The 20851-nt window shown below is 51.3% G+C and overlaps 1 protein-coding gene across 3 annotated transcripts in view; it reads left to right on the forward strand.

Moving 5' to 3' along the window:
- Window positions 1–20851, forward strand: part of AP2B1 (adaptor related protein complex 2 subunit beta 1) — a 103691-nt gene that overhangs the window by 72131 nt on the left and 10709 nt on the right. For all 3 annotated transcript variants that reach the window (XM_089772151.1, XM_075905003.2, XM_075905002.2), the window contains 2 exons: window positions 9340–9424; window positions 10433–10519. In XM_089772151.1, the coding sequence (XP_089628277.1) occupies window positions 9340–9424; window positions 10433–10519 (172 nt within the window). The remainder of the gene's footprint in view (window positions 1–9339; window positions 9425–10432; window positions 10520–20851) is intronic.

Consider the following 20851-nt stretch of genomic DNA (forward strand, 5'->3'; position numbering starts at 1 on the left):
GATCTATCAGCCACTGTAGCAAAGTTAGAGTGACACTTAATCAGAGGATGAAGCCAGATGTAAATACAGAAGCATCTTGGCCATGTAGACTTAGATTCCAGACCCTGCTGTGGTACGTCCGATTTGGATCCCTGTTCCATCCCCTGAAAAGAGAGCTGCTTATTGGAATGAGCCTTTTAAAGAATGTCTGTTGCTAAATGACTTAGTTCTCGTGTTAACTTCCATCAGTGCTGTTTGCTTAGGAACATTTTCAAATTGCTTAAGCCAGCCTTTCATAGGCCACCTAGCATTTGGCTTGATCTCACCACTGCACAGCACTACCTAACTCCAGGGGACTAGGTGACACGCTTCCAAAAGTGCCAGGGCCGAGCTGGCCTTCAGAGGCCCTGGGTTAACTGCAGACCAACAAAATGCAGAGCTGTTCTGCTTTTATTTTTATTTCCCCACCATGGAGCAAGGTGTGGAACCCAAGTGGCAATTGCATCATTCCTGGGGCAGTTGCTTTTTCGGGGGGAGGAGGAACAGGCAAGGAGGAAGGTAGTGGTTCTGCAATGAGAGCCTGCAGTAGTGGAAATCCATTCTTCCTTTCCAGACCAGAGGTTGGGTGAGAGCCTCGATGCAATGCTTGGGAGGTGGAAGCCACCCTGTACTGAAGCAAAAGCCCCATTCAGAGTTCCAGGGTAGCTCAGAAATCCCCTCGGTTCTGTATCTTCTCCATTATGCCGAGCAGCCTTGGGGGGAACTGCAGTGTTGCACCATCTCCTGCCCCAGGGTTTGGGATTCTTTGGGAGTTTTTATGTCCAAGACAATTGCAGCCCTTGAGTCTGGAAACTCATAAAGGCTTGTGAAACCCAGCGCCTTCTGTCCCTTGGAACCAGTGAACTGTGTATGGACTGTTTCATGAGCCATCTTACCCAGAATCCAGGGCCAGTTAAAAGCAGAGCCTATCTGCACTCCAAAATCCACTGTCTTGTGGCCAAACACCTGCCTTGTGGGTTTGCTTGTGTGGGCAGAATAAAATGTTACAGCCACTTTGGGGAGCCACGTCTTAACCCTGGTCAAAAATCCAGACGTGTGTTTCTGTCCACATGGGCAAGAATAAGCCACGGTATAACACTATTCAGTCCACCGCAGGTGTTGAGCAGAGAAGAACGTTGGCTGTGTAGTAGCGCTTGTGAATGTTCAAGAGAGTTTCCCATTCCAATGATATCCAAGTCTCATTTCACTGAGCTTTGCATCCATATTTGGCCTGGATTTAATGTTTAACGTCTCTTCTGATAGAGGTAGCAAGGGGGGAGGGGAAGCGACTAGTGTGTCGACTATCCGATAAGCATTTGCTTATCGAATAATCAACTAGTCCTTTGCATCCCTAGTCTGAACTAGCAATTTCTCCCACATTTTCCTGTGGTGCCGATGCTGTTGTAAAACAGCCTGGGCGTTCGCAGTCATGTCTGATCCAGCTCTGAGAAGGTCTAGGCAATGCAGCAGTAGAAGGGAAGACGGCTGATCTGCCCTGGCAACCCCATTGTTAGCAGCATGTGAGGCGCTGTATTGATGCTGCTGTAGGGAAGCAAATTGCCCGTGTGGACCATGTCGGATTTGCTGCTGCCTCAAGCTGGAGGTTAGCAGCTCTCTGTCCCAACAGTAATTGACTGCGTTGGTTGATTTAATCGAAAACAAGCTGGAAAGAATCGCAGAGAGCCGTAATGCACCAACTCAAGCCTGGAGCATTGGCATTCTCTTGGGATTTTGATATACTCCGTGGACAATGTGGTTCGTTCCTTGGCATGACCTTCCATCAATCACTGGGCCTCGTTCGGTGCAGCTGGGTGCATGACTTCAGTGTTCCTTAATTCTCCTGAATTGACTGGCATGCGTTTGTGGTGACTGTGTGGCCCACTGCTGCGTTTAGTCATGGAGACGGATCCTGGAAGCAGACGTTTGGCTCTCTGCAGAGCACTGTGAAATGTAATGAGTTGAGTGGTTGCCTCCAAGCAGCGTTTGAAGTGAGTAGCAAAGCCTTTTCCATTAAGGCTCAAGCAAAGTTGTATTCTGTCCTTGGAAGAAGGCTAATCTAGGTACGGCACTGGCGAGCCGGAGATCTGCGTTTGGTTCCCTGCGCTGTGCAACCATGGGCTAGTTGCTCTGGGAAGGGTTATCCCCAGTCTCAAGGGGAAGTTGGAGCTAGCTTCGTTCTAGTGCTGTGAGAGGGGGCACTGGACACGTGTAACGAGAGGAGGGCATGTGACACTGAGTGCTTGCGTAAGCCTCAGCTGGGGATGTAAAATCCCAGCTCATCAGTTAGCCAGTTAACCAATTCAACAGAGGCAGGCAGGGGGCTATTCCAGCCCACCAGTTAACCTTCACTAGTAAGTTTTACCTGGTAAGTGTAATGCTTCCTGGTTAACCATTCACATCCCTTGCCTCAGCAAACAGGTTCAGTCCTGGGAGGGGAGAGGAAAACCCAAACATCTTCCATTTAGAGTGACCAATGGAGTAGGAAGCATGCGCCAGGCGAGTTCTGTGGCCAAGGGCAGAAGTTTTGGGGAGTCATTTAACCCTTCTTGGAGCGTGTGGGAAACACTAGGATTCCTTAGGCCTCCTGGAAAGAAGGAAGCAGCCCGATGGGACAAGGATATGTTGGAGGTTTTGTTACCTGGCCCACATCTCACAAGCCAAGCAGGATGGGAAAACCACGGGTAACCTAGGTGCTAGTGATGCTGACCCAGGAAGGGGTCTGCTCTGAGCTGGGCCTGACCCAGCCCCATGGGGAGGAGGCATGGTGCTGCTTGAGGGGATGTTTTCTGGATCAGACATGTAGCCCAGCTATCGAATGCTTGTGGCATTGTGAAGTGTTTGCCCCTGCACTGGCCAACACGTGCCTGGCCCCTGTGGTTTCAGCTGGGCACCATACGCTGCTCTGCCTGAGCGAAGCAGTTGTCGAGGTGGTGTGCTGTTAAGCAGCGGCCGCGTTGCAGCCCAGCGGCTAGATTAAACTGTCCCTTAGTCCCTGTGGGAGAAAAGTGGCAGGGCCCACCAGGAAGGACGTGCTGCTTTCTGTGAGAGCTTGCCTGGGGACAGTCTTCCAGGTCTTCAGCAGCGCAGTGAATAATGCTGACGACATGGATCCCTTTGTTGAGGTGGGTGCCGTTCCCCACTGCTAGAAGGGAGGCTGAGACACCGGGTGGGGGCACAGTGGGGAATCAGTGGTAGCTGGGAATGGAACCTGTATTCGCCCTGCACTTACAGCAGATTTTTTTTTATATGGAGATATGCCATCTCATAGAGCTGGAAGGGACCTCGAGAGGCCATCGAGTCCTGTCCCCTGCCCTCATGGGGCATCTCTGACAGATTTGCCCCAGATCCCTAAATGGCCCCCTCAAGGATTGAACTCACAACCCTGGGATTAGCAAGCCAATGTTCAAGCCACTGAGTTATCCCTCCTCCCCCGATCCATCTGTTACTTTAAGTGCAATCCCTTATCTCTTGAACAGCGTCCCTCTGCTTTCCCTTCAGAGCCAGGGAACAACCTGCCCCTGCGGCTGAGCATCAGCTTTACTTCATGCGTCGACAAGGAAGACCAAGACGCTTAATTAGTTGCCTTGTATTCCAGTAAGGAAGGGAGGAAATCTCCTGGCCCTGAGAGTTTCCACGTGGGTAATTAACACCCAGCACACAGGCTGGATTCTGCCGCAGGTTCCCTCCGCTTGCCAGGCCTGTCCTCACCGGCGTGTGGTGCAGAACAGTTGATACAATCCAATGTGCTCTGGAAGTTACAATAGCACCAGACACACAGCAGAGCCCAGCCCTCCTCCCACTCATTTACTGTTCCCTGATCGCTGACGTAAGCAGCCATTCAGGACATGACAGCTGCAGCCAAGGGCATTTCAGCCCGGCTCGGCTCGCTGGGCGCTCGGCGCGGCTGCCTGTGCTCAGGCTTTGTGCTGCTGGTAGAGCACCAGGCCCTCAGCGGCTGTCAGATGCAGTAGGGCTCTGCCAACCATCCCCATCAAACAGGAGAAGCAGAGGGGCCTCCGCGTGAGGCTTCTGGCTGCAGACATTGGTGCTGAATGAACCGTGACCCAATGCTGGCAGAGGTGACATGCTCTCCCCTCGATAATATCACGGCTGTAAGGCGGCTCCCATGCAAAACTCTTGGTACAGCTACACTGCAGGGGGAGCATGCTTTCCAGGGGGTTGACGCATGCTAGCATGGAGCTGTCCACTTACGCTAGGAAGATGTACCCCCTTCTCCCCCAGCTGAGGTGCGTCCTTCATTAAGCCTTGACACTGCCAGGGTGTGTCCTTTGCTTTGGGCTGAGTGCATGGCCCAGCGAGTACTTCCGCGGCCATAGCGAGTACTTCCGCGGCCATCTTCAGAGCTTAGGTTTAGTACTGATGTGGTTTGGGTTCAATGTCTTTAGCTGTTGCACTCCCACAATAGCTAAGGAATTAGTGTTCTGCATCCTAGAACAGTTGCTGCCAACTGTCTGTTCCTGCAGTGAGAGAGTTCAGACTCAGCAAAGCAAGCAACTCTGGCTCCCGACTCTTTGTTTCTGCAGAGGATGCTCACTGGGGTGATGGCTTGAGTGCCAAAGGGGCACAATTAAATATGCTCTGAGTGGTTGGGTGCCTGGCTCTGTCCCTTGAGAAGCTGCTGGTGGTGGTAGTGGCTGCCCCTGAGGCAGGTGGGGCTCAAACCCTGAACCTCCAACTCTGGAGACATGTCTCCAATCTATGGCTGCGTGCACTATCCCCTAGTCCATTTCAGAACCCATCCCACCATCCTGCCTTATCCCACCTTCCACATACAGGAGCCGCCTCAGTCCCTGGGGCAGCCTGTGTTGGCTGCCCTGGCCAGGATGAGACCTTTTCAGTGTTGGAGCGTTGCCAGAAAGCCTGTCTGAACAACTCCAACCTGTCACCCAGGGTTTTGCCAAAGAATTTGTAGTCTCTGGCTTGAGAATTCCAAGAGAAGAGCGTTTCTCCCCTTTCAGCCTGAGGCTGAGGCTGCTGGTACCTTCTCACTTACAGCTTGGGTGCAGGCAGACTTCTCCGAAGGGTGACCCCTGTTTGGAGCAGCAACCTCCTGTGGAGAGTTTGTCTAGAGGAGACGGGTTATTGACCAGGAGTGGAATGTCCTCCCAAGAAGTGCTGTCATCCAGGGCTGCAGGCAGGTGATGAAGCATTTCTTGGGCTCATTTTGGGAATTTCCTTTCAGCCGTGATTGGCTCGCAGTCGTCCTTGCTTGTAAAAGCTCTGGACCCATCAGGGGAGCAGAGACCAGAGGAGTGAAGGGAACCTGCCGGATGTTGCTTAGGGAACAGAGGAGAGAATTCTCCTGATCCAGAGCAGCCTCCATGTGTCAGACATGGCAATGCTGAGGCTGGGCAGCAACAGGGGAGCAGTGGCAGGTAAATGGGCAGTGGTCTGACCCTCCACGCCTTGTTTAAGATAGACCTCCCTACTGCGTAGCTAGCCCTGTGGTCAGCCCCGTGGCGGGGCCTGCTTTGCACCGTGTATGTCACTGACACGGGACACAGATGCCTCTTGAGTGGGGGCCAGAGATCAGAAATCCCAGCGATCTGGAGGCCAGCTCCCAGAGGAAAGGCTTTCAGGGGCGGTGAACCCTGGCACTCGGGTAACTTCTCCAGGAGCGTCACGTTCTCTTTTCTTGGAATGGGCACATCAGAAATCCCTTCCCCCCCTTCCTGTTCCTTTGAGCACTTGCCTCTCTTGGGGGGCGGAGAGGAGAGCAAACTGCAGGCCCACGATGCCTTGGCCTCCCCCTTGTGTGAGGGGTGGATTTTTGCCCAACCGGGCCCCACAATTAGACCCTCAGCCTTGTCCCTCCAGCTGTGATCAGGAGGCTCCAGACCAGCTGGCTGAGGCTCAGATCACATGAGCTAGCACCTCTGAGACTCCATATTGCTGCATGCTTGAGCATGGTCCGTTTGGAAGGAAGTGCCTGGTGAGGAGCAGAATAATCCTGCTTTGGAAATGTGCGGGGCTGCCAGGGCAAGTCCCGGCATGCTGACCCCTCTCCCAGCAGTGCTGGTTTGCAGAGGCTGCTTGGGAAAGCTGATTGCCGAGGTTTTCGTGAGAGACACCATCAGGGCACCTTGAGGTGCCATTGACTAGGAAGGAGGCAGGCTTGCTGGCTGCGTGCGTGCGTTCCGAGGCGCAGCGCTGCCTCCCAATCGGCTGGCTCAGTCTGTTTCGGCAGAGTTGAGAGGGAGGTCACCAGATACCTTTTTATAGCCCTCTTGTAACTGCAGAAACAAGATGAGCATGCTAATTTGGTGTGTTCCTCTAGCCCTGTGCCGAGAGGGAGAGGAAGCTCTTTCCCCAGCCTCCGCTGTAAGCTGCTGCTGTATAACAACAACAATTAGCTACAAAAACTAACGAACCTCTGTTGCTGTTGAATAAACACTGCCGTTAATCATGGACCGCAGAGCTAGGAGCAATCTCTTCGGTTGCGGAGACCATTTCCCTTCTGTGTGGCGTTGCTCACTAGGCACATCTGACTTGTGCACAGGCACGTCCAATTTACAACACCCCGAATACTGGCTCCTCCCTTTGCCTCAGGAGATTCATACCACTGCGTAGATTTCGCTGTCATTTGCCCAGACATTTAGCCTAAATGTTTCCAGCTTCAGTTCAATCCCATTACTCTGCAGTTAAACACAATGTTACCTTCGGCATGGTTACGTCTCCCTTCTGATAGGCTGCACCTGTCGTGTGTGTGGGGGGGGGGGGGAGATGCCTCTCCCCACCCTCATTTAACCGAACCTCGTACGTTTCCCTTGGGCAAATGGTTCCTTCCAGGCTCCGAGTCATTTTGCACCTTTCTGAAAGCCACCTCGTTTGGTTAGTGCTCTCGGGGCTACTGATGGCAAGAACAGAATAGAAGCGTGCACCCCTACCGCTGGCTCAGTGCTGGTTGTGCCATATGTATCTGGTGACTTTAAGCCAGACTTTTAATTTTCAGTAATCCAAGCATGACCCCAGACATGCACTGCCTTTCCTCTAAACCTCTGTACCAGGATTGTCATTCCAGCTGCCTCTCAGCATTCGGTGTCTGACAACTGGCCATACTGTGGCGCTATTTGTATTTATGGGTAATTTACAAGGTATAATCCCTGCTTGTAAAAGCCCCTTTCTCACTGGGTGAATGTGCCTGTTTTTAAGGATGTGGAAAACCCAAGCTCTGTTGCATGCAAATCTCGTGCTTGTCTCTGCTCTCTTGGGACCCTCCCAACTGCTCCAAAATAATTTTCACTTGCTCAGGATGCTGACCTCATTTCCTTAATGCTCTAATTTGCATGTGTTCTAAACCAGCCGATTGGTCTCTTCACATTCCCTAATTGCCCCCTCCCCTCCTTTATCAACAACCATTTCTCCTGGGGTTAATTTTATTTCTAAACAGGCCTGCAGAGCTCATGGGCTTTTTATTTTTTAGACAAAACATGGGGGGGGGGGCTTTAATTTTGCATCTCTGGATGAAGTGTGTGTGTGTGTGTGTGTGTGTGTGTGTGTGTGTGTGTGTGTGTGTGTGTCAGTGAAGAACTTGGTCAGAGGATTCATAGGCTGGGAGTTTCCCAGGGTCTGCACGCTGCTGCGGTCCTGTTGACAATGCCCCTATGTGTCCTAGCCATACCCCTCGACGAGCGAGATTGTGTCTGTCCCATGCCTGGGTTAGCATTCACCTGTTCGGCAGAGTGTGGACAGCTGCTCAACTGCCAGCCACAGTGTGTGCTGCGAGCAGAGAGGGAGCAATAAGAGTTGAGCTGTGCTGTCGACCTCGGTTATGACACTATGTTTTCCCATACCTTTAGTTTGCCTCAGCTATTGCCATAGCCCTCATCAAGGAGAAAACGCGCATGCGGTCACGCTTGTGGTGAGCGGAGAGCAGTCAGTCCTATGCAGAAAGCTGATTGGTAGCTCTGTGAGGCAGCCCTGCCCGCCTCTTCACTGGTGCTATTGGCTCCTCTGATCCGGGTGCTATTGGCAATGAAACTTTTTGCCCATTGCCTGCCCTCCCCCCAAAGCCGCCCCTGCTCCTTCTAGCCCCCTGCGGCGCTGTTGGCTCAGTCACTGTAGAGACGTTGACACAGCTTTCCCCAGGGTAAAGCCACTGCCTGCCGAGGATTCAGGCCCTGCTGTAAAGGGGTAAAATGCCCCCTGCTCTATAGTCCTCGGCCCTGTTGGGCATCTCTGGGGGGGTGTTCAGTTGAGCACAGGAAGTGGGAGAGTTGAAAGGAGAGGTGGTGAGGAAGCGGGAAGTGTAGGAGGTGGCAGTAGCAAGATAAGAGCAGGGATTAGGGATGTTCACATATCCCTGGGCTCCTTGGTTAACCTGCACGGTTAACCATAGAGGCTGCAGGGGGCAGGCAGGAGCCAGTTGCCTGTGGTGCTTAACAGCCAGCTCTCCATTATCACTGGTTCCCTCTCCCCAGCCCCTGCATGTAAAGGTGTAAACACTGAATATTTCAGCAGTTACACGTTTACAAAAATAAACATCCCTAGCAGGGATCTGGGTGTTATTCCTGATTCCGGCACTGATGCATGGTGGGGCCTTAGGCAAGTCACTTAGCCATTGGACTTCAATGTCCCTGTTTGCAAAATGCAGCCTGCTGAGGTAACCTGACGAAGGCGGGAATAAACGTGCTAAGCAGACGTAGCTGAGGCCTGTCCACGTGCAGTGCAAAGGGGGAGTCCAGAGCTAGTGGCCGGCAAATGGAGCCCAGGCCCGGACTGCACCTACCTGCTGCAACAAAGAAATGACATTCAAGTCAGGGGAACAGAAGGGAGCGTTGGAGACAGGAAACCGGCACCAGGCTGTGGAGTATTCAGAGTGAGAAAAGACATGCCAAGGAATTGCGGAGCACAGTGCAAGAGAGGACGGGGAGGGAAGGGGGAGGCCGGCTGAGATCATGCCACATGCAGGGTTGGTGGAGGGAGGGGACAGGAGTCGGCAGCCTGGGTGTGAAATGATAGAGCCTACGTGTGGCCAGAAGAGATCAGCCCGGAGGAGGGCTGAGAAATGGGGGGGGGGGAATAAGAAATGAGTGTGAGGCCTAGTGACATGCCCCCGGGAGGGGAGTGAGGCCCGATGATGGCACAGGCTGGCTGTGCTCCTCTGTAACCACCTTCCACAGGGCCCAGTGTGCACAGCTGGCCTTCGCCTCAGGCGTGGCCATGACCGCTCAGCCCCAGAAATGCATGAAGCCCTGCTGCCGATGGCTAGGAGGCTCCTTTCCTTTCCTGCCTAGCCCCACTGCACCCTGACCCCTGCAACAGAGACTCCCCTAATTCTCCTCTCCCTTGGCATGCCAGGTGGCTGTGAAAAACAGCATCGATGTCTTCTACTTCAGCTGCCTTATTCCTCTCAACGTGCTTTTTGTGGAGGATGGCAAGATGGGTGAGTGCTGCTTGGTCAGTGACCTTCTGCTCGGTGGGGAGCCGTGGGGCAGGCAGAGCAGCGCTTTGCCAGTACAGGCTGAACCTCTAGTCCAGAATCATCCGTCCAGAACAATGTGAGTTGGCCGGTTGCTGGTCACGGGAGTGGCCAACTTTCCCACAGTCCCATAAAGTTTGTTTACAGCCCACGGTCCTGGCTCTGTGTTCTGGGCTGTTCTTTTGCTCTAATTTACCCCTAAATAGCCCCTAGGGTCCAGTCAGCCGTGGCAGTGTCGGTAACACTGCTAGACATCGTTGACCTCCCTTGGTCCAGGAACTTCTCTGGTCCAGAGCTGGTCAGGGTCAAGCTGTACGAGTCCTCCCCTAGTAGAGACCCATCTGTGTTGGGGTGCCCGGGCAGTGTAGTGGTCAGTTCCTGCTCTCCTGCAGTTACAGCAGGGATGTCTGTACCTGCCAAACGTCGGTGCACTGCTATTCTGAGGGCATGCCAACCCCGCTCTCTCTGAAGTTGGTCATTGAGTTTCCTGGGACCAGGGTTTAGCCCATACAGCTTACACTGGAACCCCATCCTCACATTCTCCCTAGCCAGTCCTCACTTTTACACCAGAGACAGGGAATTGCATGGAGCAGAGGAGCAGCGCTTGCTTGTACGTTTGGCCTTTCTGCTGGTGGGACCGGGAGATCCAGCGTGGTGTGGCCCTGGTATTCTGAGCTTTGGAGTCCCTTACTCACATTGCCCACCTGCTCCTAAAAGTCTGATGCGGCAAAGACTTTGTGACCAGAGCTCCAAATGGTCTTCAGGGCTCCGCTGCGTTCAGTCAGAGTAGCCAGACACATTGCCAGGGCATGTTGCAGGGAAACCTCTCCAACGGGAGCCCGAGGGATGGGCTGGGTGGGACCAGGCAGGGGCCTTCTATCTCTGCAGCGTGTCATTCTGCACTGACTCTGGGAATGGCCCTGTGGGCGGGTCAGAGAGGGCGGGATGCTGACGTGCCTTTCCTTTTTGTAGAACGCCAGGTCTTCCTTGCCACATGGAAGGATATTCCCAACGAAAACGAGCTCCAGTTCCAGATAAAGGAATGTCACCTCAATGCTGGTGAGTATCTTCCTTCCTGTACGATGCAGGAGTGACAGCAACTCGATCCAGCTTTTCCGGCCATTGTGTTGGGATTGACCGCTTAGATGTGCCAGGATTGCAGGTCCAGGCTGAGCAATTCACATTCTAGGTCCAAGTGTTGGTTTGAGCTAAGCTTTCAGATGAATTCCATAATAGGTGATTCCCCTAGGAGCGTCTCTGAAAAGTCCCTTGCTAGGATCTCACCTGTTCCCTTTTTCCTGCTCTTCTCGCTTTCCCCTTACTGTTCCAAGGAGGGCAAAGAGTCTCTGAGCACAGAGCTTTGGGCTTGATTTCTAACCCTTGATTTCTCCTGCCCTGGATCAGAGATGCCATCATGGTTCCAAGTTGTCTGTTTGGTATCAGGCTGGGATCAGTACAACAGGCTTCTTAGCTGGAAGGGCAGCTGTTTGAGTGGTGAGAGCTCTGCCTCTAAGTTGCTGTGCCACGTTGGGCGAGTCAGTTGTCCCCTGTGTCTGTTTGCTTGTCTGCAAGTAAGTGGGTGTAACCCGGCCTAGTGGTTAGAGTGCTGGATTGGACACGAACCCTGCCTTCCCTATCCTGCTGCCTGGCTTTGGGCAGATGACTTCTGCAGTGAGGATAATGCTAGTGAACCTCTTCGTGTCATGCTTTGAGAACTCCTGATGGCTTTCCATGGTCCCTGGTCTGCTTTGAGCCCAGTGCTTAGTCGTCTCGTTGCCCCTGTTGACCAACAAACATCTCCCTTGTCCGGGTGACCTTGTGTGCGGAAGCATGCGGGAGTGTGCAAAGGGGCACATGGCCGGGAGGGCGGCTCTATTCCCATTCAAGAGCCCTGGATGGGAGCCAAGTGCTTGTTGCTGAATCCAGTATGTTTTACAGAGACACGAGTCCTTCTTGATCACCCTCTCCCCTAATTGTTTTCTTCCCTCTCCTGCCTGCCATCACACGGGGATAGCTCTTCTCTCGCGTCCCTCACCAGCGAAGTCGCTGCCTGCCTTTGTCCCCAGAATGGGTGCTAGTTTGGATGACAAAAGATGTGACACTGGAGGTGGGGGAGGGGAATAGCAGCCATTGGACCTTCTGACTCGATTCTGTTCTTGGGCTCTGGCGAGTGCAACCTCTAAGCCTCTCCCTGAGCTTAAATGGCACACGGACCTTTCTGCCTGATTGGAAGTGCCACTCCATAGCCCATCGTATCCTTCTACCACGGTTGCCCATTAGCCCCCTGTCGTGCGCTGTGGCACAGAAGGAAGGTTTCCCCACCGCCACCCTGTGGGCCAACCTTCAAAGGTTGCACTCGACCTTTCCGCATTTGATTTAGCAGATCTAGTAAAAACCCACTAAATCGAACACTGCTGGCTCCCCTGTTGACATGGATACCCCTGCTCCTTGGGAGGCGGAAGGGAAGTCTCCAGGAGCCTTGAGACCACTGCGAGGACTGTGCTGAAAATGGGCTCAAGGTACATCAACTCTAGCGCCGTGTTTTACAGAGCTGGAATCGCATACCCTACGCCGACCTTCCCCCATAGTGTGGACTTGGCCTGCGTGTTCAGTCTCAGCAGGGGACTTGAATTTCCCATATGATTTCCAGAAGTTAGTTCTTGTACCCCGACGCCAGTCCATCTCTGAGCTGTTGCTCAGTGGGTCTGTCTGCTGGGAAGAAGAGCTGCCTACTTAAACAGGCACTGCCATACCTCAGTGGGCCCTCTGGTCCATTTTGCAGCTCTTGCCCTGGCCGATTCTAGAAGGAAGCTGTGATGCCGCTCTCCCGGACCCTTGGTTGGGATTAGTCTCTATATGGCAGCGCTTTCTCCCTTTCCTGGGGATCAGGAGAGGCTGCAGAGTAATTGGCCACATTTGCCGCTAGGCTGCTTTACCAGCCATGGGCCAGCCCTTGTGCCTGGCCTCGCTTGGCATTGTCATGCAGCTCGGGGTTTGGAATGGGTCCCCTATGAGGAGAGATTAGAGACGAGGACTTTTCAGCTTGGAAAAGAAGAGACTAAGGGTGGGTATGATAGAGGTCTATACAATCATGAGTGGTGTGGAGAAAGTGAATAAGGAAAAGTTATTTACTTGTTCCAATAAGAACTAGGGGTCAGCAAATGAAATGAATGGGCAGCAGGTTTAAAACAAATAAAAGGAAGTTCTTCACACAGCGCACAGTCAACCTGTGGAACTCCTTGCCTGTGAAGGCTAGGACTATACCAGGGTCTAGAAGAGAACTAGCTAAATTCATGGCGGTTAAGTCCATTAATGGCTATTAGCCAGGGTGGGTAAGGAATGGTGTCCCCGGCCTCTGACAGAGGGTGGAGATGGATGGCAGGACAGAGATCGCCTGATCAGTACCTGTTCGGTTCATTCCCTGTGGGGCACCTGGTATTGGGGCAGACAGGGTACTGGGCTGGGTGCACCTTTGGTCTGACCCAATATGGCTGTTCTTATATCGCACTGTCAGTGGGGTGGCAGGCAGGAGCGCTCGAGGCCCATCCGATGGCTGTGCCGTGGCACTCTGCATGTGAGCAGTATCGTGGCCCTAGCGCAGTGTTATCTGCAGCCACCCAGGAGAGAGCCCTTGTCAGTCTTCTAACGAGAGCTCTGGAAATGGTACCTGTCTGAATGTATCCATCACTAGAGCAGTGCCTCTGCTTCTTTAAGGAGGAAAATAGGTCATGGCTGATAACCAGACTTCAAATGCTTTCATCAGCTGCTGCCTCTGTTCTTGTCCTCGTACCTCATCCCTCCTGCAGTTACGGGTGCCCTTTTCTGCACTGACCGCCCAGCTCTCAGAGCCGTGGTCTGGAAGACAGAGCTTGGCATGAGAATAATGGGGCTTAGGCTGTGTCTACCCCACTGCAGACTTTGGCCCGGCCGTTTCAAACCGGAGAAAGCTGTGTCAGTGCAGACCACAGAGCATGAGTGTAAATCGCATCTACACTAATGGTTTGCACTGGTGTGGTCATGGCTAACAACCCAGTGTAGACAAGGCCTATTGTAGCTGGGATTCACTGGCCCATGTTCCACTCTTTCCCCCATGGCAGCGACTTCGATGCTGAAATCGATGGGTACTCGCCTTGGAGGTGTGGGTTACACAACCAACCTCTGTTGTCTTGGCCTTTTTCTTCCTGGAGGCACTAGCAGGAGATGAAAGCTTTCCCTGTACATTTGAGCTCGCCCGTGTTCATGATAAGAGCCCTGCGCATCTACAAACAGCTGCCCACGGATGCAGGTGTCCGCAGAGAGACCTCAGGATTGGCAGATTGCAGGGCTGTGCTCCCCAGGGACACTGTCGCCAATGGAGAAGAGTATGGTGCCACCACCTCTCCCAAAAGCCAGCGCCCTGTGCCAGCAGCTCTTCCCAGCAGTGTGACCGTACCACACTGCGGCGTCTGTCGGGGCTCACACAGCCCCTCTGGCGGCACCAGCTCCTAGGAGCAGCAGCACCTTGCTCCTCTCTGTGGGCTGCAGCGTCTCTTAGGAGTAGAGTCTAATGATATGAGGCTTCTGAGGTCTATCCGTGGCATCTGCATCCACGAGTGGACATGTGTATCTGGTCAGGGCTCTAGTTATTAAGGAATTTGCTGTGTAGCTTTGCCCTTGGCATAAACAGGAACAGGGCAGCAGATGCAATGAACAAAGCTTGTGAATTTCAGTGGCTGTTGATGGTTCAGAATTTGCTGCAATGCTGCTCCTCGACACAGATCACTGCTTCCACTAGCTTGCTAGTCCAGGCCACCTTTGGTCAGTGTAAATCGACAGGGATCCCAGGAGACTCACTTCAGTAGCTAATTCCTGAGGAACCCAGTGACGTGACCCCAGCCGGGGTTAGGAAATCTGCTAATGACAACATTCATTCGCCAGGCTCGCTGATTTCCATTTCAACAACATGAATTGAGCTGTGAGCTAAAAATATCCCCACTACCCAGCTGATCTGCCCTAATCACAGCAGAACCAGCTATTTAAATATAGTAGCAGAGCTGTAGCAGGCGTTGGACAGATGGAGTGAACACACCAGCAATTGTGCACAGGCTCCTGAGGAGCTCAGGCAGGGGCTAATCAAGCCAGTCGTCCCTGCATCAGTGTGTGTCTGGGCGTTCCATCCCCTGGACACAAAGACCCTTCACTTCCATCCTTGTGAATATTTAAACCTTACCCACGCCAGCCTTGCACCTGGAGAGATGCTCTGGCAATAGCAGAAGCCCTGCCATCCTGCAGAGCAAGAAGTGCTGATGTCTGTACAGGGGACATTAAATCAGAGGTCTCCTTAGAACCGAGATGAGCATTGTACTGAGTCAGGGATGCAACTTGCTAATTTCTTGTCTGGCTGCATGTTCCACTGTAAACCCGGGATTGTGACTGTCATGAGGCAGCAGTCAGATTTCGAAGTATCTCTAGCCTAATAACTGGTTATTTCTCCTGTTTCCTTACACGGCAGATCAAAACACAAACACTATCAAGGAAGACATATCAAATGTATCTGTGCGGGCAAAATATGCGGAAAGCAGCATCCCTGTACTTGTCTTCGCAGGGCGGGCTAGATGCGTGAATGAAGTCCCTTGCATCTTGAATGGTTATGACTTTATACATAAAAGCCCAACTTTTTTTAAAGGTGTTGCCTTATTTTCAAAAAGTGATATAGGCACTTCAGTGCCTAAATCCCATTGATGGTGGAATTTGCTCCTAAATGCATTAGATATTGCAGGGCTAAATACAGCAACTCCTAAATACTTCTAAAAATCTGGGCCTGATCCCACAAGTGACTACAGAGCCCTGCTGAACCCCACTGCACTCCGTGAGTTTTGCCGCACAGTTGCGTGCAAATTTGTGCCAAGGAGTGAATACAGGCAGTCCCCGGGTTACGTACAAGATAGGGACTGTAGGTTTGTTCTTAAGTTGAATTTGTATGTAAGTCGGAACTGGTACATATTGTAGGGGAAACTCGAGCCAAACATTTCTCCAGAGCTCAGCTTTATTCTCCCACACCTCAGTCCTTTATTCTCAAGCTGAGGTGTCTGCTGAAAAAAGCCGCTCCGCGTCTCCCTGGTCTGCTGGGGGGGGGGCACTAGCTTCGCGTCTCCCTGGTCTGCTGGGGGAAAGCAGCTAGTGCGGGGTTGCCTCACCCCGTTTGTAAGTAGGGATCTGATGTAAGTCGGATCCATGTAACCCGGGGACTGCCTGTACACAGATTCATCTGCTATTTAAGGTGGAGCATTTTGTGTTAAACATTGTCAAGGCTGTTCCCCATTCTGGCATGCCGAGTGCAGAAGGTGGGAGCCTGCAAGAGACCTCAAAAATATCTTGTCTCTATAGGCTTCTGCTTAAAAGCTCCCCAAAGTCACAGATTCCCTGGCCTTGGGAGGTAGCTGCCACCACACAAGTGAAGGGGAGAAAAAACATGTTTCTTGAACCCAGGAAGAAAGCACTTAGGAACTTCTTCCAGGGGGGTATTCTAAGTGCTTTTGTCGCAAGAGAGCATCAGAAGAAAACAGAAAACAAACTGTAATCTCAGCTAGCTGGCCCACACAGGCCTCCTGTTACCTTCCAGGACACACAATCAAATCATAGCCTTAGAAAAGGTGATTTTATTAACAACACAAAGAGATACTCGGTTGATGTGTGTTAAAGCAGTCGAGAAAAGAAATTAAAAGAGAGACCCCTGGGACTGCACTTCAGATACAGTGTGTGGTATCTGTTCCCACATACGTGCTTCAATGTCCAGTCCACTTCCATGCCCAGTGTTCCTTGTAGGCATGGTCGTCCTGCCTGGTTCAGTTGATCTTGGACCCCTCGCTCCTGCCTTAATCTATCTCTCTCTCTCACACTCGTGTACACACGCATGCGCGCGCAAGAGTCAGATCCTAAAACTTTCTTCCATTGATTCTCCTGCCTCCGTGCCAACACCTCCTAGCTATCTGAGTTTAACCCTTTAGTCACCGCATGCTGGGATGCCCAGAAAAGGACAGCACTCCTATCCATCACTAACACATTCAGGTTCAACTCATGCATTTGAGGCTACAGAGAAACAGTTAAGAACATAAGAGGGGCCATACTGGGTCAGACCAAAGGTCCATCTAGTCCAGTGTCCTGTCTGCTGACAGTGGCCGATACCAGATGCACCAGAGGGAGGGAACACAACAGGTAATCCTCACATGATCCCTCCTCAGTTTTGATACTGTAGCAGAGAAACCTTGTGATCACATAAATAAAGGTTATTGTACTGGATACACACTACCAGAGTCAGAATTAAGATTAAAGGTACAACCTCTGTTTTCTCAGGTCATGGCTTTCATGCCAATTTAAAACTTTTGTATCTTGATTTAGTCTGCTCAAGTGGAAAAACTTGTCAAAAGATGAGAGCTTTAAAAAGCTGACCTCTCTGGAGCTTAGAAGCCCAACAACAGCGAGGGGCAAAGTTCAGAAACTGCAGAGGCACATAAAGATTACAATGCAGAACAGGAACCTGTATTGAAATTCTTACTAATGAGGCTGTGCTATTAAGCAGGTTCAGAGCTCCCTGTGTTAGTCAGCATGACTGCCATGCACGTATGATACCAAATTCATAAATGTTTTTAGTTTAGGTAATTTTTTTGCAACCCACACACATGCTCCTTCTCTAACTAACAGGTGTTAAATAAGTTTTCCTTTTTCACACTAGACTTTCTTAAAACATGTTAGTTAAAAGATGTTTGAAGGCACAGAAGTTTGACACCGTGTAGATCCAAGCATGAGGGGTTAATTACACACAGGGCTGGCGGAGTGTCACTTCACTTGTTAGGCTCAATGAGACTACCAAACTATGTATTACTATCGATTATATAGGGTACCAGTGGGCAGAGAGAAGCGACAGGGTGGGAGTTCCCGAGCCCCTGGGTAGGTTCTAGAAGCAAGACTGAGCATAATAAGCCAATAGTCTAAAAGATTACATAATTGCTTCGCCCGTGGCTCAGGTTTACAGGTGTTATGGCTTAAGTATCATTTTGCAGTAAATAGATTAAATCCTGATTCCAGGTCCATAGAAATGACGGGTGGCATCTCCCAGACAGGTTTGCTCTCCAGTACATTCCTCTGTGGTCTTAAAACAGAGAACAGTAAACAATACATAGCACTGGCAATTTGTGCATCGATCACACCCCTTTGGACTGGATTGGCATCTGTGAGGGATGGATATTATTACTCATGCTGGCTGTCTCCCCGCCCTGAACGCTGGCTGGGATGTGGGGAGGATACACACTATCTCCTCCTGAACTTGTCAGGCAGACTTTCGAGTCCACTCTCACAGAGTTGTGTCTATAATTCACAATAAGGCCCCAACTACTGGCCTGCACCTGTCTCAGCTTGTTTCATGCCTAGTTGTACAAACAAGGCCTGTCTTCTGCTTATCTCTGTTCCTTTTTAGCTCTGTATTATCCGTTGTTAGCTAGGCCTCAGACCAGGCCCATCCAGTTTGGGCATACGTGAAAGATTCTTAACAGAAACTGTGGTCAAAATCTTACATACATATTATTGGGATTTTGGCATGTCAATATTCAGGGCCAAAAGTACAGGGACTATGTACTGTCATGTAGTCTGACCCCCTGCATATTTTAGCTAATACATTTTTAAAACACTCCTTATACCCTAGTGCAGACACACTCCTACGATAAAACAAGAGCTGTAGGTATCATCGAATCATAGAACGGAAAGACTGGTAGGGACCTTAAAAGGTTGGTTAGTGCGTCCCCCCCCTACAGTGAGGCAGGACCAAGGAAACCTAAACCTTCCCTGGCAGCTGTGTGTTCTTAACAGCCTTCCACAATGGGTATTCTAGCTCTGTGTGTGTATGCATCCATGTACACAAATGAAGATTAATGCCAATCTAGCTGTACATAGTCTAGCTGTCATTCTGTTGAGCACTTTTGATAATCTTATTTGCCCCATGGCTTTATCAGTGTCACCAGAGCCCGGGGATGGAATGAGTCACATTATTTTCAGTTGAGTGTGTTTTCATTAATATTGGAGTGTAGTTTCTATTCTTCTTTCGTACAATCCCTGCCTTTTGTTTGCTGCTCTTTGCCCTGTCCCCAACGTACAATAAAACCGTTCCCTGGCTTGCACTTTGATGCTTGAGCCTAATCTAATAAAGCTGTGTATCACAACAGTTCTGTGTTTTGTTTGTGGCATACTGGGAAGGCAATCAGACTGTCCCTTTGTCTAAGCTGGCTTTCCTAGGCCTCTCCAGCCCCAGTGCTGCAGGGGGAGGGTTGAATGCAGTGGAATGAATTCTCACAGCAGCGTTGGCTGGGTGAATCTGTTCAGAAAACAAGATGGGACAGATTTTCAGAGGGTTTCAGTACAGCGGTGCTTCCCTTAGCCCACCAGCCCCATTTCCACTGCTCTGCCTGGAAGGGAGCTGGGCACAGGGCAGGTTTGCAAACCTGGCCCTAGTTCTCCATGCGCCAGGTGAGTGCAGGGGCTTTACTACACAAGTCGGCCCCCTTTCCGTGACTGCTCTGAGTGCCTCCCCCAGTGGGGGAGCAGCTTGTGTGCGTTGCCTGCTCTTCCCCAGCCCGTGCTCTTACGCAGTGTATGTTTGTGGAGTTGCACGTTTCCTTGCCAGCAGAGGGTCCCCCACAGGATTCTGAATGGCCAAAAGGGGAGGCCAAGCTGTCTTAGAGCAAGGTCTGACTGAAGAGAACAGAGTCCAGAAAATGGCAGGTCAGCTCAGTTACCTCATACGTTCTTCTCCTTCCGCAGACGCCTCACCTCTCAGCCTACCCGTGAGGGACAAGACCGGAATTGGACAGCGCCTGGGATGTAGGGCCAGATTTTCCAAAGTGGTTAGGCACCTAAAAATGTAAACGAGCCTAGTGGAATCCTCAGAAGCCACTAAGCAGATGAGGTGCCCAACTCCCAAAAGTCCATGGGAGTTATGGGCATAACAACCATAGGTGTTTTGTACAGGCAGCTCGGCTCCCATCTGATGGTTAGGTTCCTGAATGCCCCTGACAGTCTGGCCCAGGACACTTTTCTCCTCTCCATTCTGATTTCAGTTGCCGCCCAGATGGCTATGGACAGTAGTCACCGTCTGCCTGCTCAGTGGTTGTGGGTCTTTGCCCATTTCTCAGGGGATGGAGGTTTGTTAGAAACCAACCCCCCACTGCTGCCACCAAGCGTCCAACTGGTGCTGTTGTTGCACTCTGAGCAGTTACTGAATGGGAATGGAAAGCCCGTCCCAGCCTTACAGATGGGCTCCTCTGTTTCAGAAATAACCCCTGTGAGTGGGGTGGGAAGCTCACACTGCTGCTGTGTTGCATGGACAATCCAGTGTTTTCAATCACCAGGGCTGCTCGCTAGCCCAACACCTGCATCAGCATGGAATTTAGATGCTTTCAGAGAGAGGGCTGAAGCCAGGAAGCTGCTACATTTGCAATCTCTAGGCCAGTTCAGAACGTCTCAGCTGAAATGATGCAGAATCTTTCATCTCCATAAAGATGCACGAGGAGAGACCGTGATTAGCGAAGGCAAAAGTCCAGGGTGGTTGTTAATAGCTAAAGCCTTGGGGACCTTCTGGAGAGAGAGTTTCATGTTGGAGCAAACTCAGAAACGAGCATGCGTGCCCCTATCTGGCATTTCCTGGCATTCCCACTCTACGGTCACTTGTGTCTTTTAAGCATCATCTCCCTCACAGCCCAGCTTCTCCTTGATTGCATAGCGGATGTCAAAGCCTGCACTTGACATCACTAGGAAATGCCTGAGACTCTTCCCAATGGAATCAGGCAAGATTTGCAGGTGCCCCTCTTGATTAGCTGCACAGACTCTGTCCAGTGTTGCTAGATGCAGAGGGAGGCGTTTGAGGGTACAGATGAAATAATTGGGCTTTGCTGCTTCCCACCGGTCACTGGTGAATGACATGGAGATCTCTGAACTCAGAAAAGCCTCCATTGCAAGAAATAGGTGGCGAATGCATGTGGTCCTGTATTGGAGCTAGGTGGATGTGGTTAGCAATCTGTGTGCAAGAGAATTCTCTGGATTATAAAATAGGAAGTGGAGATGGTTCTGAGCATGGTACATTTCATCTTTTTTCTTTTATAACTGTAGGTCCCAATTCTGCCAGGGGCTGACTGAAGGCCATGCTCTTGCAAGTCTTTGCAGGATGGAAGCTTCATCAGCAATTGTCTAATCCCTTCCCTGCCCCAAAAAATCCAATCATGGTGACTGGTCATCAAAGCCCCTGGGCAGAAATAGGCAGGGATGTGAAAGGGGTTTGTGGCTGTGATGTAGCTGAGTGTTTCCCCAGAAGGAAAGCTCCTTCAGCTGCACCTTTTTAGTCGTCATTTTTAATTCTGCATAACCTCT

The sequence above is a fragment of the Pelodiscus sinensis genome, chromosome 21 (assembly GCF_052426305.1).
Source record: "Pelodiscus sinensis isolate ZL-2025 chromosome 21, ASM5242630v1, whole genome shotgun sequence".
Classification (NCBI taxonomy): Eukaryota; Metazoa; Chordata; order Testudines; family Trionychidae; genus Pelodiscus; species Pelodiscus sinensis.